This window comes from Hyperoodon ampullatus, assembly GCF_949752795.1.
Source record: "Hyperoodon ampullatus genome assembly, chromosome: 10".
Classification (NCBI taxonomy): domain Eukaryota; kingdom Metazoa; phylum Chordata; class Mammalia; order Artiodactyla; family Ziphiidae; genus Hyperoodon; species Hyperoodon ampullatus.
In genome coordinates this window covers 70,011,737-70,035,007 of record NC_136923.1, presented here as the reverse complement: position 1 = coordinate 70,035,007, position 23,271 = coordinate 70,011,737, and the positions used below count along the sequence as shown (strand labels likewise).

At 40.5% G+C, this 23,271-nt stretch overlaps 1 protein-coding gene across 1 annotated transcript in view; it reads left to right on the top strand.

Moving 5' to 3' along the window:
- BTBD9 (BTB domain containing 9) overlaps positions 1-23,271 on the top strand; it is a gene marked incomplete at its 3' end in the record, with an annotated part of 374,760 nt that overhangs the window by 299,290 nt on the left and 52,199 nt on the right. The window contains exon 9 of the mRNA XM_079712034.1: positions 4,466-4,573. Coding sequence (XP_079568160.1) covers positions 4,466-4,573 — 108 coding nt within the window. The remainder of the gene's footprint in view (positions 1-4,465; positions 4,574-23,271) is intronic.

The following is a 23,271-nucleotide window of genomic DNA, read 5'->3' as shown; positions in this document are numbered from 1 at the left end:
AAACTTTCTTCACAGACTGATGAGAGAGCAATTATTTTAAAGAAGGGAAAACTCAGTCCACTGGGTTTGCCTCAAGTCACTTCTGACTCAAGTCACAAAGACAAGAGTTTTGAAAACATATTCGCTATTGAATTTTGTATCAAAACACCAGCAAGGAGAGCAATTAGTTGCTGTAAACTGAACCCCAGTAATCAATGGTATGCAGCCAGCCAGAGCACTTATGGAAGATGTAAGCAAAATCACATCTGCTAATCAATTTTAAAAAGCCCAGCTCTTCACTGCTTTTCAGGGAAATTCTGCAATGAGAATAAGGAAGATGGAGGAGTATTTAATATCACCAGGCATTTCATGCAGTGCTCATTAGGTGGAGGGGTTTGTGGCCACAGCTAAACACAGATTTGATCTGCATCAATAGATCTTGGCTCGCAGCTTCCTTTATTCGGCCCCTTTTGAAAATGGCTCCTGATGTGTGGGTGGGGGGATGTCGGGTATGTTTAAGGAGCTACTCTCAATTAACGTCAGAGGGAGTGTGTCTGTCCTGGGCCAGCTCACCAGGCAGACCTTTTCTGGCAGATTACAAATCGGAAATATTGCTGTGTTGTTGCAGGTGCAAAGATAGGGGAACAGACTTTGCTGGCGGGGAAAGAAATGAAGGGAATTGGTGGGCTTTACAGTTGTGCCTTATTAGAACAAAATTTCTCTCCATGGGCAAAAAAGAGATTGAGCCGATTTTTCCTTTAGTGTCCTTAAGCTGTGCTTGCTTTTTTTTCAGTTGAATCAACAGAGGGGTTTTCATTCCTGGCTAAGCCTACATTCCAAGCAAATATGCATCCTAGCACATAAATTAGAATCCCTTTTATATAGAGAACAAACTAGTGGCTACCAGTGGGGGGAAGGGGAGGGGGAGGGGCAATATAGGGGTAGAGGATTTTAAAAATGGTTATTATGGGATTATATGAAATCATGTGTGTGAAATTTTTGAAAATTGTGGAGCACTATAGAATTTGAAGAATCTTTCATTCAATTTTTAAAAAAAGAATCTCTCTTAAAAACTCCTATGTGTAGGTGAGTCTGAGCCCTTGCTTGACAACCTGAGATCCATCAGTGTCCCTTTTCCACTCAGGAGTCACCCTGACCCCGCATTTCCAGCCCCCAGGGACTCTTAATAGAAGAATAAAGAGGAGATGTCTCAACTGGTATGTGCACTTGGCTGCTGTTCAGAAAAAAAGAATTTAGGCCAGGAGAAATTATTGAGGTAAAGATTGATAGAGTAGGCTAATAAAAATTAGTCTCTTCAGCATGCAAACTGTGATAGGCAGTGGATTAATATCCTTTAAATATAAAGGGCATCTTGTAAGTCATTAACAAAAGGATAAATATAAGTAGAAAATGGGTAAAATGTTCAAGTTCAATGCTAAGTAAAAAACTGCAAATTAAAATAATGAGAGATATTTCATCTATCAAATTGGCAGTATTTTTAAAGATAATATACAATATTGGTGATGATGCACAGAACAGGCGTTTTTATACACTGCTGGTAGTGTGGGTATAAATTGGTGCAGACTGTCGTTGCAGGTGAGGGGACAGGTGTGCAGCTGTTCTATAATACATATCAAGGTCTCATAAGCCCTGCTCCAGGAGTTTCACTTCTAGCGACTTTCAAAGGCAATAACCATAGATTTAGCTTAAGAATGCTCATAACAGAGGTTTCATAACAGTGCAATATTATCAACTACCTAAATGTCCAACAATAAGAGACTAATTAAGTGAATTATGGGACATCCACACAGTGAAATTCTATGAAACCAGTACATATGATGAGGAAGAATATTTGATGATGCAAAAAAAAGATATTCATAATAGGTCATTAAGCAAAGAAGCAATTTGCACCGTGTGTATGTGTTTACAAAATTACTGGAATTACAAGTGATCTTCATTTTACCTTGAAAGAAATTGTAGGACTTTATAAAATAAGTTACTGTAACTTTTTCCATGAAACATTTTTCCATGAAAAATATTTTTCCATGAAATATTTCAAGATCTGGTTAGATTTTATCCCAAAAGGGACTGATTATTTTCATTTGGATACACTGGTAGAAGCACTAACTCATGATTATCCAGAAGGATATGGATTATGATAAACCTGGCTCTCCATAAATAATCCAAAATTCCATTGGGAAACAGCCTCAACATCATCTCCCAAAAAGCCTGTTACCAGGGCTGTTCAATAAAGAGAATGGTTAATTATTTTGAAGTTTTTTTCCTGGTTTTAATCTACTCTGGCAGAGTTATGAATGATTTCAGCCCAGAACATATATGGAACATATGCTATAAACAGAGCCCACATGTTTGGAGTAGAATTTTTTAAAAACAGAGAGATCAACGATCTTTCTTTCTAAAAGGTTTATATTCATTCTGAGAGCCAAACGTAGAAGCAAAAATTACATTTTTAAAAGTTACTAAGTATAAATTAATATAGACTAACTGCATAAAAGTGCTGAGAGACTAGAGTAATATTTGAGGAAATGACTAATGAGGGAAATGATTCACTTTCTTATCACGCACACTGGTATAATCTAAAAGTAGAATTATTGGACACTAAAAACAATAGGGTGGATCCCTGTCTGATTGATTCAGAGTACTTTGAGAGGTTAAATACTTAGGTGAGTTCAAGAGAATCAGTAGCATGTACAGTATTACACATCTGTTTATGCTTTCGAAAACCTTTTAACAGTTTCCTCTACTTAAAAGACAAATTCTAGCCTATTAAGTAGTGTGTACTCTCATTGATAGCAAACAAAATTACAATTGAAAATAAGGAACTAAGGGGAAAGCGGAGCACAGTGGCATTTCTAATCCTTAGTAATAGCTTTAGAGGTGACACTAAACTGAACTTGTGTAAAAGATTGTCATTGATTGTAATTGCAGGATTAAGGAGAAATAATACAAACTACTTTTGTAGAGTGGTAGGTTATAGGTTGTAAACTATGACCCAGATACATAACCTGGGAGTAAAGGAAACATTTGACAGCAGAGTACAGAAAGGGGCTTTGGTCAGGACACCAGGTTGGAACCCTCACTGAGTTTAGATAAATTACTTAACAGCTTTAAGCCTCACTTTCACCATATATAATTTGTTGAGAATAATAATGCTTGCTAACAGGACTTTTGGAAAGATTTAATAAGTTACATAGAGCATTTAGCATAGGGCCTGGTACATGGTAAGCATTAAAGAAATGTTGGCCATTATAATAATGATGATCATTGTTGTTATTGTTACAAATGATCTACTGATATTCACTCAGCAAATATTCATTGAGCTCTGTGTGAGAGTCTGTGCCAAGTCCTGCATGTGGAAAAACCAATAAGACATAGACACTGTCTTCAGGGAGCTCACTCTGTTCTAGCTGGTGGAGGAAACAAATGTGCATGCCCAACTGTAAAGCAATAAGATAGATATCTTCTATGGGAAGGACTTTTGAGGCTGAAATTATAGAAAACAATGATCTCTCACCACAGTGGCACTGTCAGAAGACTGGACTGTGGTCTGCTCCCATATTATAATATTTTGATTCTTTTTTTATTCTATTCTTAAAATTCAGGAATGACACACATACAGTGCACAAACCTTTTGTGAATAGCTTGATGAATATTTACACATGTATATACCCATTTAACTTCCACTAGATCAAAATTAGCCCATTTCCAGCATCCTAGAATGTTCCCTCACCCTTTCCCAATCATTCCCTCCCCCAGAGGTAACTACCATTCTGACTCCTGTCACCACAGATAAATCTTGTCTCTTTTGAGCTTCAAGTAAATAAAATCACATAGTCAATACTTTGGTTCTTATCTGAGCTGAAAAGGGGGATAAGAAGAACAGGACCAATATAATCAATTTCTAAGAAATAAAAAGTTTTACTGATGAATACATGTTTGCCTGTATCTCCCAATCAGGCAGTCTTATGAAAACTATACAGAAAGTCTGGTCAGAATGAGAAGGAACCTGAAACATGTTTAAGGTCATTGGGGCATACTAGTAACTACCACTTAGAATACCAATTAGAAAGCACAGATTTCCCCATGAACAGTGGTCTCAAGGGTGTTACCTTTGTTCAGCCCAGCCAAAGAGATGAGAGCTGGAAGAATCAGGAAGGGGGATTTGGGGACATCTCCCTGAGAAGCCAATCAGAAGATCTTTGCCACTTGGGGGACAGAGGCCGCCTGGGGTTGGGTGACTTGTGAAATAAATTTTTAAAGAAACAAGCCTCTCACTGCAGGCTGACTCCACCTTCTCCGAGCTTGCTTTCGTTGGGGATTCACTTTCTTTCTTTGGTCCTGGAAGTGTGTGGGCAAAGAAGACAGGTTGGAAGGCTAGAGTAGACATAGATCCCCTCACGCACACAGCCTAAGGAAAGAGCCAGGTGGAGCATTCACAGCATTCTTATGTTTTCCTCCTGTTCAGGTTACTACTGTGGGACTGTGACGATCGGAGCTATAGCTACTACGTCGAGGTTTCCACCAACCAGCAGCAGTGGACCATGGTAGCCGACAGAACTAAAGTCACCTGCAAGTAAGTTACATCCTTCATGAATTTATACCACTTTAAAAGACAGTCTTTCCACTAGATTCAGAAGGTTCCAATGAAGATTCATGGAGTCACCAAATTGTATTCTTATTTGGAGGTTAAAACATTCTGATGATCCTTTACTTCAGTTTTGACTCTTAAGTACTTGGATGAGAATTTACTTTATATGACCAAAGAAGCATCTCTTATTTTGTGGTTTTAACTTAACTTTTAAAAATGGCATGTATCTAAGCAGGGAAAAGAAAGATACTTTCCACATGCAATCCTCTCTCAGGCCCTCCCCCCACATCCCATACTACCCCTTCGGGACTTTTTTCTTCCTTAGTGATTTTTGCTGATGCAATACATACTTTAGTAGTATTCTGAGACTCTCACCTATTCCCCACCCTCATATCATTCTCAGGGTTACCTTTAAATATTTATTTCATCTCCATGTTAGTTACACTGTTACCTAAACTAAGGAAAGTTTGTATCTTAGGTCTCCTGTGGGAAACAGAAACATTTCATGCATATGGCATTGGGGCTCTGTTTGACCTTACCTGGTTATGGGTGAAGCCAGGCAGAAGGATTTTGAGTTCTGACCAGCTTAGAATCATGCTAAGAATGAATGTAACCACCACTCAGATTGAAATGAGCACATCTGCAGCATCCTAGAAGGTTCCCTCATACCTTTTCCCAGTCATTGCCTGAAAAAAGCTCAGTGCCTTTTTGTGTAGAGCCAGATGCTGTGGGAGGCAAGATAAAGCAAATAGCTGAGATTTCTTTTTTTTATTTTAATTGAGATATGATTCCCATACCATAGAATTCACCCTTTTAAACTGTACAATTTAGTGGTTTTTAGTATGTTCAGAGTTGTGCCATCATCATGACTATCTACTGTTCCAAAACATTTCACCACCCCAAAAAGAAACCTCCTGCCCATTAGCAGTCTCCCCATTTCCCTCCAGAGCCCACAGCCCCAGCACCCAGTAATCTGCTTTCTGTCGCTATGGATTTACATATTCTGGACGTTTCATATAAATGGAATCATATACTATGTGATCTTTTGCTCCAGCCTCCTTTCACTTAGTATAATGTTTTCAGGGTTCATTCATGTTATAGCATGTATCAGTACTTCATTTCCTTTTTATAACTGAATAGTATTCCATAATATAGGAATATATATAGCACATTTTGTTTATCCATTTATCAGCTGATGAACATTTGAATTGTTTCTGCTTTTTGGCTATTATGAGTATTGCTGCTATGAACATTCCTGTACAAGTTTTTGTGTGAACATATGTTTTCAGTTCTCTTGTATATATACCTATGAGTGGAATTGTTGGGTCTTATAGTAACTCTATGTTTAAGTTTTTGAGGAACTGCCAAACTTGTCCACAACAGCTGTACCATTTTGCATTCCTACCAGCAGTGTAACAAGGTTTCAATTTATCCACATTCTTGCCAGTACTTGTTACTGTCTTTTTGTTCATAGCCGTCCTAGTGGGAGTGAAGTAGCATCTCATAGTGGTTTTGATTTGCATTTTCCTGATGGCTAATGATGTTGAACATCTTTTCAAGATTTCATAATAGCGTTAATGATGGCTTGTTTGATGCAATGTCTGACATCCTCACCATTATTATTATAGTAATTTTATAGCATGTTTGTATTGGTTAGGGTAACATTTGCTGCTGTAACAAATAGTGGCTTCAATATGTCAGTGGCTTAACACAATAGTGTACTTCTCAGTCATAAGTATTCCTAGTTGTCAAGTGGCTCTTCACAGATGATTGAGGAACCCAGGTGTCTTCCTTCTTGTGGTTCTGCCATCATCTAGGGCCTCATCAGCATCATTTGCATCTAGCTGATAGATGGGGAAAGAGCAGAGAGAAGGTAAACCTGGATCTGAACAGCCTTGGCCTGGGTATAGTAAACATCACTTCCACTTGCATTCCACTGGGGAGAACTAGTCAGTTGCCACACTAGATGCTAGTAGGACTAGGAAACATAGTCAGCTCCTGGCTGGGCAGCCACTTCTCAGTGGATCACAGATCTTGTAGCCATCTCTACCATACCAGAAGAAAACTAACAATTATTTAGTGACTAGTATTCCTTTACCTGCATGTATTTTATCTTATTCTGTCCTGAATACAAAATACCTTGTGTGGGATATTGCCCTCATTTTATAAAAGAGAGAATGAAGGGCTCTTTCTCCGGTACCACATTCCCTCCTAGAACCCAAAGCATTGCTAAACCAAGGTGGACGATGAACACTGGGAAATGAAGTGATTCACTTATTTCCAAGCTCCCAGAACCCTTTTTATACACTAGGAAGGCCTTCAAGGCCCATGAACAACCACCCATTTATCTTTCCAGAGTCATTGCTTATTGGGTATACAGCTCACAAACCAGACCCTCTCTTCCTCATCTTTTACACATCTCACTGGTTACCATCACCCATCTCTTCTGTCATTTTATGAGTTATAAATTGGATTCGTCATCTCTTTTATGTCCCCCTGTTGAAGGTGTTATACAATTGGGTTTTCAACAAGAACTGGTTGACTAACTACTGACAAGGTACATATCATAATGATTTTATATTTATTTAAATGGGTTTTTCTTGATTCAAAAACCCATTCACTCATTAGATCCTCTCCCAGTAGCCTTGCATTAAGTCATCAGCATCTTTTTTTTTTCTCTTTTTAATTTTTTGTTTCCATTAGTTGGTGGGTTTCAATAATATAAGTGTTTTTAACCTTATATGTTAGCACTTAGATACTATAGCAGTAAGTGTTTTACAAATTAATAAATAATATATTAGAAGAACAAGAGTAATAGCAAGAAGGCGAGTGCCTGTTAATCCTTTAGGAATCAATGGAGCCAAAGGTTATGCTTTAATGTTTATAGACATAACCTGAATCTATTGTGCCTCCCATTTTTGAGTTAGTTCTTAGAAGATGTATTGGTTGGCCAACAAGTTCGTTCGGGTTTTCCTGTAACATCTTATGGAAGATATGTAGATGATAAAAGAAGAAAGCCTTTCCTTTTGAACTAATGTACTCCAGAGCAGTCCTCAAGAGAGGATCCTATTAGCTTCAAGTATTGTAGCCTGATTTTTTTTTGTGTGTGTGGTACATGTGCCTCTCACTGTTGTGGCCTCTCCCGTTGCGGAGCACAGGCTCCGGACACGCAGGCCCAGCGGCCATGGCTCACGGGCCCAGCTGCTCCGCGGCATGTGCGATCCTCCCAGACCGGGGCACAAACCCGTGTCCCCTGCATCGGCAGGCGGACTCTCAACCACTGCGCCACCAGGGAAGCCCTGTAGCCTGTTTTTTAGTGAAGTAAAGTATGCAAGTCATGTTATAAATGAAATTCTATAGGACCATTAGAAATCAATAGCCCTGCCTCTTGATAGCATTCTACCTAGTAAAGAAATCAGAGGACAAATTTTTGCTGTCCTCTGAAAAAGACCTAGGGAGTGAGATTCTCCAATGTCTTCCTATAAATTCCTGCTCCTGGATTAGGATAGTTTCCTTTTTTGGCCTGCTACAGTTGGAGCTTTCAGGATAAAGGCTCATTTTCTATCACAGATAATCCTGTTTTTGTATTGACTGATTTGGGGTGTTCCCCAGCTTATTGAGATGTAATTGATATATAACATTGTATAAGGTTAGACTGTACAACACAATGATTTGGTAGATGTATATATTGCGAAATGATCACCACAGCAAGTTTACCATCCATTACCTCACCTAGTTATAATTTTATTTCTAATGGTGAGAACTTTTAAGATCTACTCTCTTAGTAACTTTGAAATATACAAATGTACTGTTAACGATAGTCACCGTGCTGTACATTACATCCCAAAAACATATTTATCTTATAATAGGAAGTTTGTACCTTTTAACCACCTTCTCCCATTTCCCTCACCCCGCCCCCCCAGCACCTGGCAACCATCAGTCTGTTCTGTTTTTATGAGTTTGTTTGTTTAGATTTCACATATAAGTGAGATCATACAATATTTGTCTTTCTCTGTCTGAGTTACTTCACTTAGCATAATGCCCTCAAGGTTTATATATGTTTTCACAAATGTATCAGCTGATTTTGTTTATTTATTTTTTTATTATTATTTTTTAATTTATTTATTTTATTTTTATTTTTGGCTGTGTTGGGTCTTCGTTGCTGTGCGCGGGCTTTCTCTAGTTGCGGCGAGCGGGGGCTACTCTTCGTTGTGGTGTGCAGGCTTCTCATTATAGTGGCTTCTCTTGTTGCGGAGCACGGGCTCTAGGTGCATGGGCTTCAGTAGTTGTGGCGCGTGGGCTCAGTAGTTGTGGCTCATGGGCTCAAGAGCGCAGGCTCAGTAGTTGTGGCGCACGGGCTTAGTTGCTCCGTGGCATGTGGGATTTTCCCGGACCAGGGCTCGAACCCGTGTCCCCTGCATTGGCAGGCGGATTCTTAACCAGTGCACCACCAGGGAAGCCCCTATCAGGTGATTTTTTAAAATTACTTTTTGTTCTCTTTTTTCACATAATCTTCCTGTACCTTTTAACCTTATTTCACTTTTTTTAGAAAATAAATTATTTATTTTTGTCTGCGTTGGGTCTTTGTTGCTGTGCGCAGGCTTTCTGTGGTTGCGGCGAGCGAGGGCTATTCTTCATTGCAGTGCACGGACTTCTCATTGCGGTGGCTTCTCTTGTTGCGGAACCCGGGCTCTAGGCATGCGGGCTTCCGTAGTTGTGGCTCGCGGGCTCTAGAGCGCAGGCTCGGTAGTTGTGGCGCACGGGCTTAGTTGCACCACAGCATGTGGGATCTTCCCGGACCAGGGCTTGAACCCGTGTCCCCTACATTGGCAGGTGGATTCTTAACCACTGTGCCACCCGGGAACTCCCTTATTTCACTTTTTAATCGTTGATTCCTTTTCTCTACTGTCTTCTAAATTGCTGAACCCTAAATCTGTGTCAGTACAGTAAAATACTAACATCAGTTTTTCTTTTTTTATTATAAATGTAAAACATGCCCATGGAAAGTTATTTTCAACAGTCCAAAAAGATATAAGTGAAAAGTAAATTTTTACCTTCCCATCTTCTTCTGTTTCATTCCTCAGAAGTAACTACTTTTGACTTTTTTTAGTTTCTCAATTATAAATAATATTTTTATATCTCTATTTATCAACTTCACTAACTCCTTGGTATAAAAATAAATGAGGAATTTAGCTCACTTAACCACTCCTCATTTTTTGTTAGTTATGTTTTTCTTTTTAGTTCTACTATTACTTACCTTTTAAAATTAAACAATGTACTTAAACCTCTATTTTTTGATCCATCAGTTGTGGATAGTGTATTTTGACTCCCTACTATGTTAGTAAAGAAATTACTACCCCTACATTTCCCTCTTGTCTCTCCCCATCTGTTAGCTGTCCTACCTCACTGACATTGTGAAGATTTATGATATTATTTTCTGTTTTTTTAAATTTATTTAAATCTTCCATGTGTTGGCTATAAACTGATCCTGAAAAGGGAAAACCACTAAGAACTCATTGTAATATTATGATTATATAAACATTGCTCCCTACAGATCTAGTAATTCATTGGCTCTGTAGTGAGGGAAATGCTGTTCAACGTCACTGAACTTGTGCCCCTCTTGGAAGAATTGTACTGTGTTCAGATCACAGATTTGATTTTCTTACAAGTACTCAGAAGTACTCCACAAATGATAAATAACTAGCTTCATATTAGCCAGCTTTTTGTTTTCCTGGAGTTCCTAATTGCCTCTTTTTCCTGTTACAGAAGTTCTGAAGCATACTTTTGTTTGCTGGTTAATTTTTTCCCCTTTTTTAAATTGACGTATAGTTGATGTACAATATTACATAAGTTACAGGTGTACAATATAGTGATTCACAATTTTTAAAGGTTATACTCTATTTGTAGTTATAAAATATTGTCTATATTCCCTGTGTTGTACAGTATATTCTTGCAGCTTATCTTATACGTAATAGTTTGTACCTCTTAGTTCCCTACCCCATATGGTCCCTCCTCCCCTCCCCACTGGTAATGACTAGTTTGTTTCCTGTATCTTTTTTTTTTATTATTATTTAAAAAATTTAAAAAAATTTTTGGCTGCATTGGGTCTTCGTTGCTACACACGGGCTTTCTCTAGTTGTGGTGAGTGGGGGCTATTCTGTTGCAGTGTGTGGGCTTCTCACTGAGGTGGCTTCTCTTGTTGCAGAGCACGGGCTCTAGGTGCGCAAGCTTCAGTAGTTGCAGCACACAGCCCTAGAGTGTGCAGGCTTCAGTAGTTGTGGCGTGTGGGCTCAGTAGTTGTGGCGCATGGGCTTAGTTGCTCCACAGCATGTGGGATCTTCCCAGACCAGGGATCAAACCCGTGTCCCCTGTACTGGCAGGAGGATTCTTAACCACTGCGCCACCAGGGAAGTCCTCTTCTCTGTATCTTTTTTTTTTTTTTTTTTTTTTTTTGTGGTACGCGGGCCTCTCACTGTTGTGGCCTCTCCCGTTGCGGAGCACAGGCTCCGGATGCGCAGGCTCAGCAGCCATGGCTCACAGGCCCAGCCGCTCCGCGGCATATGGGATCCTCCCAGACCGGGGCACGAACCCGTATCCCCTGCATCGGCAGGCGGACTCTCAACCACTGCGCCACCAGGGAGGCCCTCTTCTCTGTATCTTTGAGTCTGTTTTTTTTCTTTCACTAGTTTGTTGTATTTTTTAGATTCCACATATAAGTGATATCTTACGGTATTTGTCTTTCTCTGTCTGACTTATTTCACTTAGCATAATATCCTCCAAGTCCATCCATGTTGTTGCAAATGGCAAGATTTCATCCTTTTTTATGACTGAGTAGTACTCCAGTGTGTGTGTGTGTGTGTGTGTGTGTGTGTGTGTGTGTGTGTGTATCACAGCTTCTTTATCCATTCTTCTGTTGATGGACACTTAGGTTGCTTCCATATCTTGGCAATTATAAATAATGCTGCTATGAACATTGGGGTGCATGTATCATTTTGAATTAGTGGCTTTGTTTTTTTCGGATATATACCCAGGAGTGGAATTGTTGTGTCATATGGTAGTTCTATCTTTAGTTTTTTGAGAAACCTCCATACTGTTTTCCACAGTGGCTGCAGCAGTTTACATCACATCATTGGTTAATTTTTGAACAGACTGCTTCCTAGGCCTACTCTACAGCTGTGATCTTTTTGTAGAATGTGGGTAAAGGGGTAATAAAACCCTTTTTCCTTTCCAGGAGATATTGTCCTTTGGCCCAGTTACCTTTCTAGATCTCTTCCCCTGAAAATCTGATCGAAGTGGAATGTCAGCTGGGTTATTAGGCAACATTGCTTATGATAAAAATCACCCCTGATTGGTCAATTGCATCTGGCTGGGAGGACTTTTAATATCTGGTTGGAAGTCATAGCTTTGGGTTTCCTGAGTGTGATGACTTGTGACTAGACATGTCCCTCATGAAAGTTCTGGGATCTGTGTTTATGGAACTATTATAAGAGATATGATTTTCAATTTGAAATATAAGGCTTCTAGGCCAGAGAGGCCCACACCTGCCCAGAGTAAGTCTTATACACTCACCTGAGCTGTGTCACTTGCATGCCAGCAGGAATGACTCCTGTACATTTGTATGGACTGCTACAAGGACTCCCCCTGAGGAGGAATGCCTGCTGCTACCCTGGTGGCACACTGTCTTTTCTCTTCTCTCTCCTGGGTGAATTTGAAGCCAAATATGACTTGATTGGGTCTTAGTTAAGAAGATCCCTTATGAGCATTGCACAGAGTAAAGCTATAGGTAATTTCTTCAGAAAGGGTATGTGGAAGGCAAATTTTCAGAATACTTGCATACCTGAATCATAGTTTAACTGGGTATAGAGTTCAGTTCCTTCAGAATTTTGAAAGCTTGGATTTATTGCCATCTATCATCTAATGTTGCTGATGAGAAATCTGATATAATCAGATTCTTATTCTTTGTAGTAATTTGTTTTTCCCTATAGAAGCCTTTAGGATCTTCTCTTCATCCTTGGAGGTCTTAAATTTCACACTGGTATGGCTGGATGTGGGTTGTTTTTCTTCCATCCTGCTCAGTTTGCTATTATATGGAAATCTGCCCAATTCCCCTCAGATTTATGAATAATGTTTCATCCACCTACCATTTTCTAGAAATTCAACAAAATCTTGATTTGCTAATAGCCTTCTTTTGAGTTTGCAATACTATTATGAAGGTGTCTCCTTTGTACTTCTTTGATGTCACCTCACTGGTTTCCAGGAAGGGAGCAAGGTAAATGTGCCTATAATGTTGGCCATCTTGAACTTGCAGTCCCAGAAGCTCTACTGCATGGGCTATTGATACTCCCCAGTGACCCCACGTCCTTTACCTTTCCTTCCTTGTGCCTGGCTGCGTTTCTCCTGTGTTATGCAGCTGTCTTGTTTCCTGCCAGCATGTGCTCCTTACATATTGACCTCCTACATGTTCATTTTTTAACTGTTTCTTCACTTTGTCTTGGTTCCATTGACTAATAATTCTGTCTGCCAAAGTGTTAGTGATGTAGGCCATCATCTTTCCAAGACTGTGCCCCCTTGGCAAACATTTTGGCAAATATAAAAAATTAGATATAAAAAATTGGGTAATACTGAAGATTTTCTTTTTCCACTTGAGATTTCTGTGGTCCTATTCTGGAACTACCTAGTGTCTCTAGATTTTAGGCTGATTTTCTCACAGACTGTCCATCTGCCTGCCAGATATACTAACCAGATTTCCTTTTGAGTAAGTTTTCTTCCCTAGCCTAAGTGGTCATTAAAATGACGTTGTAAAGAGTTTTTAGGGAATTCCCTGGCAGTCCAGTGGTTAGGACTCCGAGCTCTCACTGCCAAGGGCCTGGGTTCGATCCCTGGTTAGGGAACTAAAATCCCATAAGCCATGTGGCATGGCCAAGAAAAACCCAAAAAACAAAAGAAACAGAGTTTTTAATAACTTAAGAAAATACTTATACAAGATTTTTTTAAACAGGATACAAAATTATAGAATTATAATCACAAGTAGGAAAAAAAAAACAATGGAAGAAGAAAGCCAGAAGAAAATATGCCAAAATGTTAATAATGGTTGACTTTGTATATTGGGATTAGGGAAATTATTTCTAGTTTCCTACATTTTTGACCAATTTACATGTACTTCTTTTAAAATCAAAAGGAAAACTTTATTTGAAAAAGATTTTTTTTTTCTAGATGCTGCCATAAATGTCTTGTAGAGATTTGTCCTTGACATTATTTGAGTAGCATATGCTGGCAGAGTGGCATGGTTTATTTACTGTCAGCAATAAATTAAAGAAATTAAATAAGTGCTGTACATAGCAATATCCTAGTAGCTTTTCAGAACCTTGAAGCCACTTACCCTAAGCACAAGTGCTTCCCTGAAAAGGACACCTGAGCCACATTTTCCTTATGCTTCTCCCCTTGGGCCTCTCAGAGCCCAGTTCTCCAAGAGTACTTCTTCCTTTCGTCTTTCCCCAGGACTTCAGAAGTCCATTTCCACTTGGGTTTCCCCACTCAGAGGGGCCTGGCCTACTTGAGACCGTGGAACGCTACCTTGGATCAGGCAATTTCTATAGCATCCTAACTTTAGAAAGTTTCTCCCCTGGGCCTTCCCTGAGAAGCACTTTGACAGTCTCTATGTCACCTGGAAAGGCCTCTGTAAGGACAGCTTGTCTGCTCCCTGTACTTCAGCCTGACAGTATTCCTATCTGAGAAGCAGTGTGTCCCCTTTGCTGAATGTTCTGTCATTTAGTCCTGGGGAGGGGCAACTTTCTGTTCTGGGGTTTGTTTCTATTTATTCACTAGGAATCTTAGAATGAGAAGTCATGTTTCTTTCTCTAAGTGCTGCAGTGGTTGAGGACAACGGGATAAATGAAAGGTGGAGAGCCACAGCCTCAGTAAACTCTGCCAAAGTGTAGCAAGATTGAAAAATGGGACATTTAAACCTAGACTGTTTATTTACCTTGCTGCATCTTCTTTGCCACTGTTAGTGATAAAGTTGAAAAAGCTTCCTTTCCACCAGCTTTGTTTCTTAGGCTGGCACCTAACAAAATGAAAATCTTGGGTTGGTTCCAGGAGTTCACTGCTAATCATGTGACCTGGGGTTGTGTGTAGAGGGATTGGGGTCACTAATGTGATGCAATAGAAAGAAAGTGGGATTTAATGGAGAAAATAACTTCACCTTTGAGACCGCTGATGAGAAGAAGTTCCTGTTCAGTGTCAAGTTTTAGTTTCCAGGATGGGATTGCAGATCTTGGCTGTTGCATAGGTCCTGTATTGAAATATTACCATTCTTTGTGAGTCTACTGTGGTAATGGGTGGGCTGCCCTCCTCAGATCCCCTTCCCTGAGCCGTTGGAGAGGTGTGCTTGCTGCTCCTTCTTGAAGCGTGAGCCAGTTAATGGGCTCTGGTTATGTAATTGTCACTTTTAAAATGTTCGATGGAGATTTTATTTTTCTCTTTTCATACTTAATTCCATTTCTCTACACAGCATTTGACAGCAATGAAAAAAGCTAGTCATGTTCTTTCCTGTGTGTTTTTTTTTAAAGGGCAAACATTGGTGTTAATTTTGTCAAGAGTTTTAGAACTTGAATGATGGAGAAACATGTATCTGTAAGAGGAATGGCCAAAAAAAATGAAAAAAAATAACAGAATTCAGATAAAACACAGAGGATAAGTCTGGTACTAGGCAGACCCCTGTGTTAATGATGAGGTATCAGAGCCTGCCTTGTGGAAGGCATCTATCTGTTAGACCAGACTTGGAAACACTTGTTAATCATACTTTTGTTTATGGGGTTATGAAGTAGCCGGAGCAGATGAATATTTTGGAATAAAAAACATCAAAAGGGAGTCAGTCACTTATCCTTGCATGTCTAGAGAAGGGATTTACCTTTTGTATTGCAGAAACTTTTTAAGGAAAAGTTTACCCCTGTGTTGGAAGCCACATGGAAAGTAGATTTTGATGCTAAGTGTGTGAACTGAGTTGTAAGTTTAGAGCTATCGGCAGGTTCTGTGGACCACCAGTGGAGAGGCTTCTCCCCACCCAGAACATTTGACAGGTGACGGCTCTGGAAGGAAATGAAGTCCCCTTGGATAGCCAATGATCAGGAGAGAAAAGCTGAGAGCTCTTTTCCCTCTTCCTTGCTTAACCCAGGAGCCATGTTATTCTGTGAGGATAATAATTTTTCCATGCCTATTATTTAAAAAAAAAAATGAGGCATGCCTCAATAAAACTTTCTCAGTGAGCTGTGTGAGTACACTTAAAATGTACATAGTCAGAAAGATTTTTCTTTTTTATGGAAATAACTTTCATATTAATATTATAGTCCAGATGACAAAGATAAGTCAAGACCACCTAGTCCAACTACCTTTATCTGTCTCCTCTCTCCTCTGCTCTGCTAACTGACCCCTCGACATTCTCTCTGTACCCTCCCTCAAGTTTACCTCACTTACTGTAGCCAGAGTGGCATTTTTCAAGCACAACTCTTGTACTATATCTGCTTAGAACCCTTAACTGGCTTCCCATTGCTTTCTGGATAAAGACCATGATTCTTCACGTGGCCTAGAGGGCCTATACAACCTGCCCCCCTCCTGCCTCTCCAGACTTATTCTGCATCACCCTCCCTGTGCTCCCCATGTTCACATCAGCCTAGCTTCCTCTCACATCCCACCACATGTCATACTCTGTCCTCCCACAGAGCTTTTGCACGTGCCATGGCCTCTCTCTGGAGCCCACACCCCTGCCCTTTGTCTGGTAAACCCTTATTATCCTTTTGTTCTCAGCTCAAGTCCACTTTCTCAGGAAGTCTGCCCTGACCACCTGTGGTGACCAGTGTTTGTTATTCCCTCTCAGAGAACCAAGCTTCTTTCCTTTGCAGCTGATACTACAGTTTGCACTGACACTTTGCTTAGCAAGGTTATTAAATTACTGTTGTTCTTCCCCTATAGAATGGAAGCACCATCAGAGCAGGGATTTAGTCTGTTTCACTCACTCTTAGCCATGGTTGCCTAGCAAGGACCTAGCACTTGTATTGTTTGAATGAATGAATGGATGAGTGCTACCACTCTGTCTCCAATCATGCATGCGTGTTGGTTTCTTCTGTCCTCCTTCTGTCTGGAGCTCTTGTCATCACAGGGCTCAATCAGGACCTCTGTCCATCCCAGCTCAGATGCTGTCACACAGAACAAGGAAGAGTTTGTGGGAGAAAATAAAAGTCGCTTGTTGCCCTGATAATGTAGTCCTTGTAGACTAGAAATGTGTCTTCCCAGCATCCTGTTATTAATCGATTATTGATCTGTCATCCTTGATTCATTTATAGTCTTATTCCACAGCTTCAATTATTGCCAGAGTTTAGTTTTCTCTGGTCTCCACCATCTATCCTTGCCCCTCAAGTTAATGACTTGGATCCCCCAGTAACAGTTTATCACTTGAGATTGGTTACTGGCTGGAAGTTCATTACTTTTATTTGTAAACACTCACAGAGAGAGTAGAGTTTTTCTTTATGGAGGAGCTGAGTGCTTTAAAAACTGTTTGCCAGCTGTGTCCCTTTTACTTTGGAAATTGATTTGATTTAAAATCCCAAATTTGAAAGGTTAATATGTTTCAGTTGTTTCTCTGGATTTTCAGAGTAAAAGGTTAAAAAAGAAAAAAAAAAATTGGCCTTAATCTCTGAGGAGGAGCTCTAAACCACTTGATAAGGCACTCCATGTGCTTCTCCCAGCAGGGTTAGAGTTTGTTCCACAGAACAGATCTCACTCTGGGATCCTGGAGCTCTGGATCCCTCCCGTGGTTTTAGGATGGCTTTCAGAGAGTCCAGAGAGGTGCTTGGGAGGCACCCGCCCCCCCTTACCATGACCAACCCTTGATTAACCCCTTCACTGAGGCATTGCCAATAATACAATGCAGTCTGCCCCCCTCCCCTGGGCCTCTAGTCAGAGTCACAAAACCCTGAGTAGGCAAGCAAACTGGGCACCTAAAGACACCAGAGTAACAGTTGTCATAGAAATCCACTTAATAAAATGAATGGTCAGCATGTGATCTGCAAAAAAGGAAAGCAGAGCCTATTTGTTGGTCAGTGAACAAACGCAGCAGGAAGGAAAGTCAGTGTAGTTTTGACCATATCTTCTTAGAATGACCTGCCTCAGTTTGTCCTGGGTTGGAATGAGAAGTGCTGTCTTGGTAATCATGCCATGATTAACGCTGACTCAGCTGAATCCCAGAGTGCTAAGAGGCTGGTGTTTTCTTCCTAGGTTAAAGAATAGAAAGGGGGGGGAAGTGTTCCTGTGAATTCAGGTGTCCAGCGTGCACATAGAATTAATTTTTAGAGCTAAAAGGGCACTCTTCCTTTACTATCTGATTTATTTTCTTGGCTTCAGGGGTCTTTTCCATTCATATTTTCTATTAAATGTTGGCCCCTTCTAGAATGGCTTCTCAAACTCAGTTTGTCTAAACCTTGGCTCATCATCATTTTTCCCCATAAAGCAGCCCCTCTCTTGATGTCCCTGCTCATGTTGGTGGTAGTACAACTTCTCCAGGCCATCTCTTACCCCTTTGATTCTTTCTTCTTTGCCTTCCACAGCCAGTCAAGTACCATGTCTTTTGTTTTACACCGTGTCTTCCTTTATTTCTATTCCCTATGTTGCCTCCATCTTAATTCAGACCTTCATACCTCTCTCCCAGAATATTATAGTGGCCTCGAGTGGACTTCCCTTGATCTATACTCTGCATCAGTTGCTGTTCCAGTGTCTGGAACACTGTTGCTGGGTTCGTCTGGCTGTGATTTCTTATTCCCCTGTACAGGCACCTCCAGTGCCTGAGAAAAGCCTCAGATCCTTGCCTGGGTCATCTTCTATTTCTGTATGACCAGCTTTCCCCAAACTTCTTGTTTTCAAATATTCTGTCCCGCTGTTAAACCTCATGCCCAGATTTCAAATATACAATTACCATATCTCTCTGACTCTTGCCAAACTTTCTAACTTTTGTCTCTTTAATTCTGTCTTTACAGGTATTCTACTTAACTTTCAGTCTGGTCCAACTACTATTGCCAAATAAGTCAGTGTTTTAGATCAGCTAATTATCTTTATTTCCGCTGGCTGATCTTCATGTCTCTATCCATCCTCTGTTCCCTTCAAGACCCAGCTAGAAATGCTCTGTGAGTTCTTCCTTGATCTTTCTCCTCCCGAATGCAAGTAACTGCTCCATTAGCTGAATGCCCACTGTAACTTGTTTACATCTAAGTTGATAACATTCACTTTTTCTTAGATCTGTTTCAGAGAAGGGAGGAAATAAGGGGCTAGGCTGGGAGGAAGTTTGCATTTTAAAAATCTAGCCATTTTTCAAGGTGCAATGGCATCCCCCCCACCCCCTGCGGAAGTATAGGGCCAGATTTTCTCAGAGTAGCCTCTACAGTAGTTCATAGGTCTGTAATCAAGTCCATAGCCCGACCAACTTTGAGGCATATTTGTTGAGTGACCCTAGTAGGTAGAGGCTACCTTGTAAAGGAAAATACTGAGGAACCAGGAAGACATTTCTCCTCTGAAGGAACTTACAGACTCTATACAACTTCTGAATGTTTGGGAGCCATCGCAACACACACACACACACACACACACACACACACCCCACACCCCACCCCCACACACAGAATGTAAAATATAAAACAGGATCCTATAATCATAAAATATTGTGACTCAAAGTACCTTGGAAATCATAGTCCAAGCCTCTCAGTTTACACATGAGCCTCTCAGTTTACACATAGTCCAAGCCTCTCAGTTGACACAAGCCTCTCAGTTTACACTTGCCTTTCCCAAGTCCTCATCTAATGAAAGGGTCCAGATCTCCTGATTCTGAGTCCCCTTTTCCCAGAATTTTGCGTGGCCTATAAGACCATGGTAAAAAAACAGACATATAAGGGCTGTAAGAATATAGACATGGTCAGAAAGTGGCATGGGGTTAGGGAAATTTTTCTGGAAAAAAGCATTTGAGCCTACCCACCTACTACTGGCCTACATGGTAGCTGAGAAAACTGGTAATTTCCCAACCAAAGGGACCTATGAACTTCAGATTTAAGAATCAGATAGACATACAAGTCAGAAATAGACTCATCTTCAAGAAGGTATGATGAGAACTATAGATTACAAAGAAATCCACTTGCATTTTCATATAATTTCCTACCTTGCTATCACTACTACTTCCTCTACACAGTATTAATTTGACCAGCTTACTAATGTTTAATCTAATCTAATGTTTGTAATGAGCACTTGTATCATAATTCATACTTTAAAACTTGATTTTAAAAGTATAGTCTCTAAACCAGATTACCTAGGTCTTCATTATCCAGGTTTAGAGTTATTAGCCTCTGTTTTTCTTCCCTTTTTCTTCCTATTGCCTACTTTTAAAAAAATCATTACATTGTTCATTAAGCTATTTATTAGACTGTTTCCTTCTACCAAAAGAGACTTGCATGTGTGTTTTTCCTCTGTTTTAAGCCAAGATCTATGAAGCATATTTTCCCCACAGTTGACATTTTCTTTTCATGATCCCTTGACATGGAATGTAAGTGAATTTCACCATGGTGGTTGTAAATTATGTACTGAGTTGTCAGTAATAAACATTTCTTACAAAGTTTTAAAGTGTAGTTTTAGAGTGGTGATCATCTGGAATTGCACACATTTACCAGATGTTTTGGAAGGAGTTAGTGAGTGCTTTCTGCTCACACACTTTTCACCTCTGTATCCAAATTTATGCAACAGTTCAGAGCCCACGTAAAAACACCTAAACTGAGCAAAAGAATGTTTGTGCTCTTAGTGACGTGGCTGCACAGTCTTGACCAGGAAGGAGGGGTGAGTAGTCACCTTGTTCGTCCTTCTACCTCCAGGCAGAGTTGCAATTAAACTCGTCCCAGAATGTTCATGGTTTTCCTCTGGTGAAAAACTCTGGGTAATATCCCTTGCTTCCTCATCTCCAGTTCATGCTGGGGTGGGGGGGGGGGTGGGGGATGCTCAGGCAAAGGAGGGCAGCAGACATGTTGGTACTGCTGGTGTCAGATGCAAGTAACTTGTTTGTATTGTTCTTGTTACCTTCCTAATTCTTTAGGGAGTTACCGAATTCTCTGTAGGATTTGGCAATGGATATATAGGCATAATAGAAATTCACACTGCTGGAGCTTTGAAATGTATAGTCTTTTCTCTAGGGTGTGTTAGGGGTGGGGGAAGGAGGGGCTCATGGAAGCTTGGCTATTTGTTTCACATTTCTGAAACTCTTCAATTCATTTTTCCTAATTAAAATAAAAATCCAAACCTATACTCATCTAATGTTGAGATCCCAGGTTTAAACTAACAAGAGGATATGATTCCAAAGTCCATGTTCTCACAGTACCAGTGAGCCCCTGTATCACAGCCTCTGCCTGTTTGTAGGTGCTTCAGGTAGATTAATTGAAGACCTCAAATGCTCAGATATGTGGCTGTATTGCGCTGCGAGGACAGAGAGCCACAGTAACGTCTCGTAATCAAGTTTTTAGTAAGACATGGCATGTGCTGCGACCTACAATTACAAATTCATTCAATTTGGGATTTCTAGTCTGGTTTTCAAATTTATACCTTCACATTGCATTAATATCATATTCTTACATTAATATTAATTACCTTTATAAATTTCTGAGGAGATGAGAAGGGAGGACAGGGCACAGTCTTCTAAGCCATTCATATTTGTGGATGGAACAACTGATTTTCTCGGGCACAATTTCCTTAAGTTGCTTCCTTAAGTAAGATGATCATTCAACTCATATTGAATCATTGCCCTGCTAAAATCCCCAATTCGTGGGACACAGGCCCATGTTAACTCAAAAACGTGTTATTGATCCATCCATAACTTAGCAGACATATTTTTGCCACTGCTCTAGGTCAGGCCCTGTGCTGGGTGCTTCCCTCCTCTCATGGGCTTGCCAGCTAAGCTTTCCCAGTCAGCTCGGGACCAGTAGTAACTGAGGGGCCTTGATCCAAATGTAAATAGAGGCATTTGTGGATTCTGACATACTTAGCTAGTCCAAATCTTCTCTGAGTGAATCAGTAGGGGTGACATTTATGGGAGCAAGCAGCGTGCTAAATCTGGAAACACATACTACATAGATGGGAGTGAGCTTGGCCTTGGTGGATAAATAAAGATCACTCGTTCTCCCTTCATCCTGCTAGAGGGAAGTTCAAGTGTGCCTTTGAGCAGAGAAGATCTTCCTGGAGATGGCAGAATTGCAGCCTGCACACTCAGCCCATCCACTTCTTTGTTACCTTTGTACTGGAAACAATAACCTCAGTCATAGGGAGGCTGAGCAAATTGAGCATGTTTTGTTGCATGCCTGTGCCAGTGCTCTGGCTGCCCTCTCTGATGATAAGTGTGATGTTCAGTTTGTAATGAGCACTTGCAGCTTCTGTAAACTGTGTAATACCATATAATAAGTAGTAATTTTCCACTTATCCTTGATAACAGGAGTTTTCTGCTTGGCTTTTAGTGATAGCCAAAATGGAGTGGTTTTTTCCCCCCTCACCATATGATGGATTTCCAGAGGCATCTTTTTTCACAAGCTAGATTGACAAGTTGTTTTCCAAGCGTGTCCAAAATGTGTAATAGCTAATCTTGCCTTTAAAAAGTCAAAGTCAAATAAAATGGTTCTGAAGTAGCCATGTATAATAAAATGACTGTATACATTCTTAAGCTTGTTCTAGCTGTCTCCTGGCTGTGCTCTTCCTCAAGGGATTAGTAGCTTGAAGCTTAGCCCAGTAGCTTGGATGATAAAACTGCCATGTCTCAAGTTATTGTTTTAAGTTTCCTGAAAGACATTATATCTTAAGTATAAGGTGAACTCGCCCAAGATAACTTTGGTGCCCTTTCTGCTGTTATGCTGTGTACTCTTCTACCCCGAGTCACACACTGTCCAGATTGGTTGGAGTTCTTGCTCTGATTTCTTTTTTTTAATCATTGGGAAATACTTTCAGAAAAGAAATGGACACAGCTTTACATTGTAAACCTTCTTACCTCCATTTAAAGTCATCCCTTGACTTTCCCTTGATGCTCAGAACACCGTAAAATTCAGTGTTTTTCTGTAATAAATTAAGACTGCTTTTTCATCAGACTGTCTCTTCTCCCTTTCTGAGATACAGCTGGCATTATCTATTCATTCATTTATTTCTGTAGGCCTCTTGGTAACCACTCACCCCTATCAGATGGCTTGAGCAAGACCAGCAGCTGTTGATTTTGTGATATCAGGGAAGTCTTATGAATCATGTTGATGGGAGCCTTGGTACTTCCATGATCACTGGGCACTACGTTTTATCTGTCACAGAGCTGGCTTTCCTGCAGATTTCTTGCCTGGGACTTCGGTGTGTCTGACTTGCTAAAACTAGGCTATCAGTGAACAGTGACAACTAAGATGCAGAATTTGCTTGAGCTGACCTCACTTAAAAGATGATTGTGCCTTTTTGGCACAAAAAGTTGAATTTGGGGCTTCCCTGGTGGCGCAGTGGTTGAGAGTCCGCCTGCCGATGCAGGGGACACGGGTTCGTGCCCCAGTCCGGGAAGATCCCACATGCCACGGAGTGGCTAGGCCCGTGAGCCATGGCCGCTGAGCCTGCGCGTCCAGAGCCTGTGCTCTGCAACGGGAGAGGCCACAACA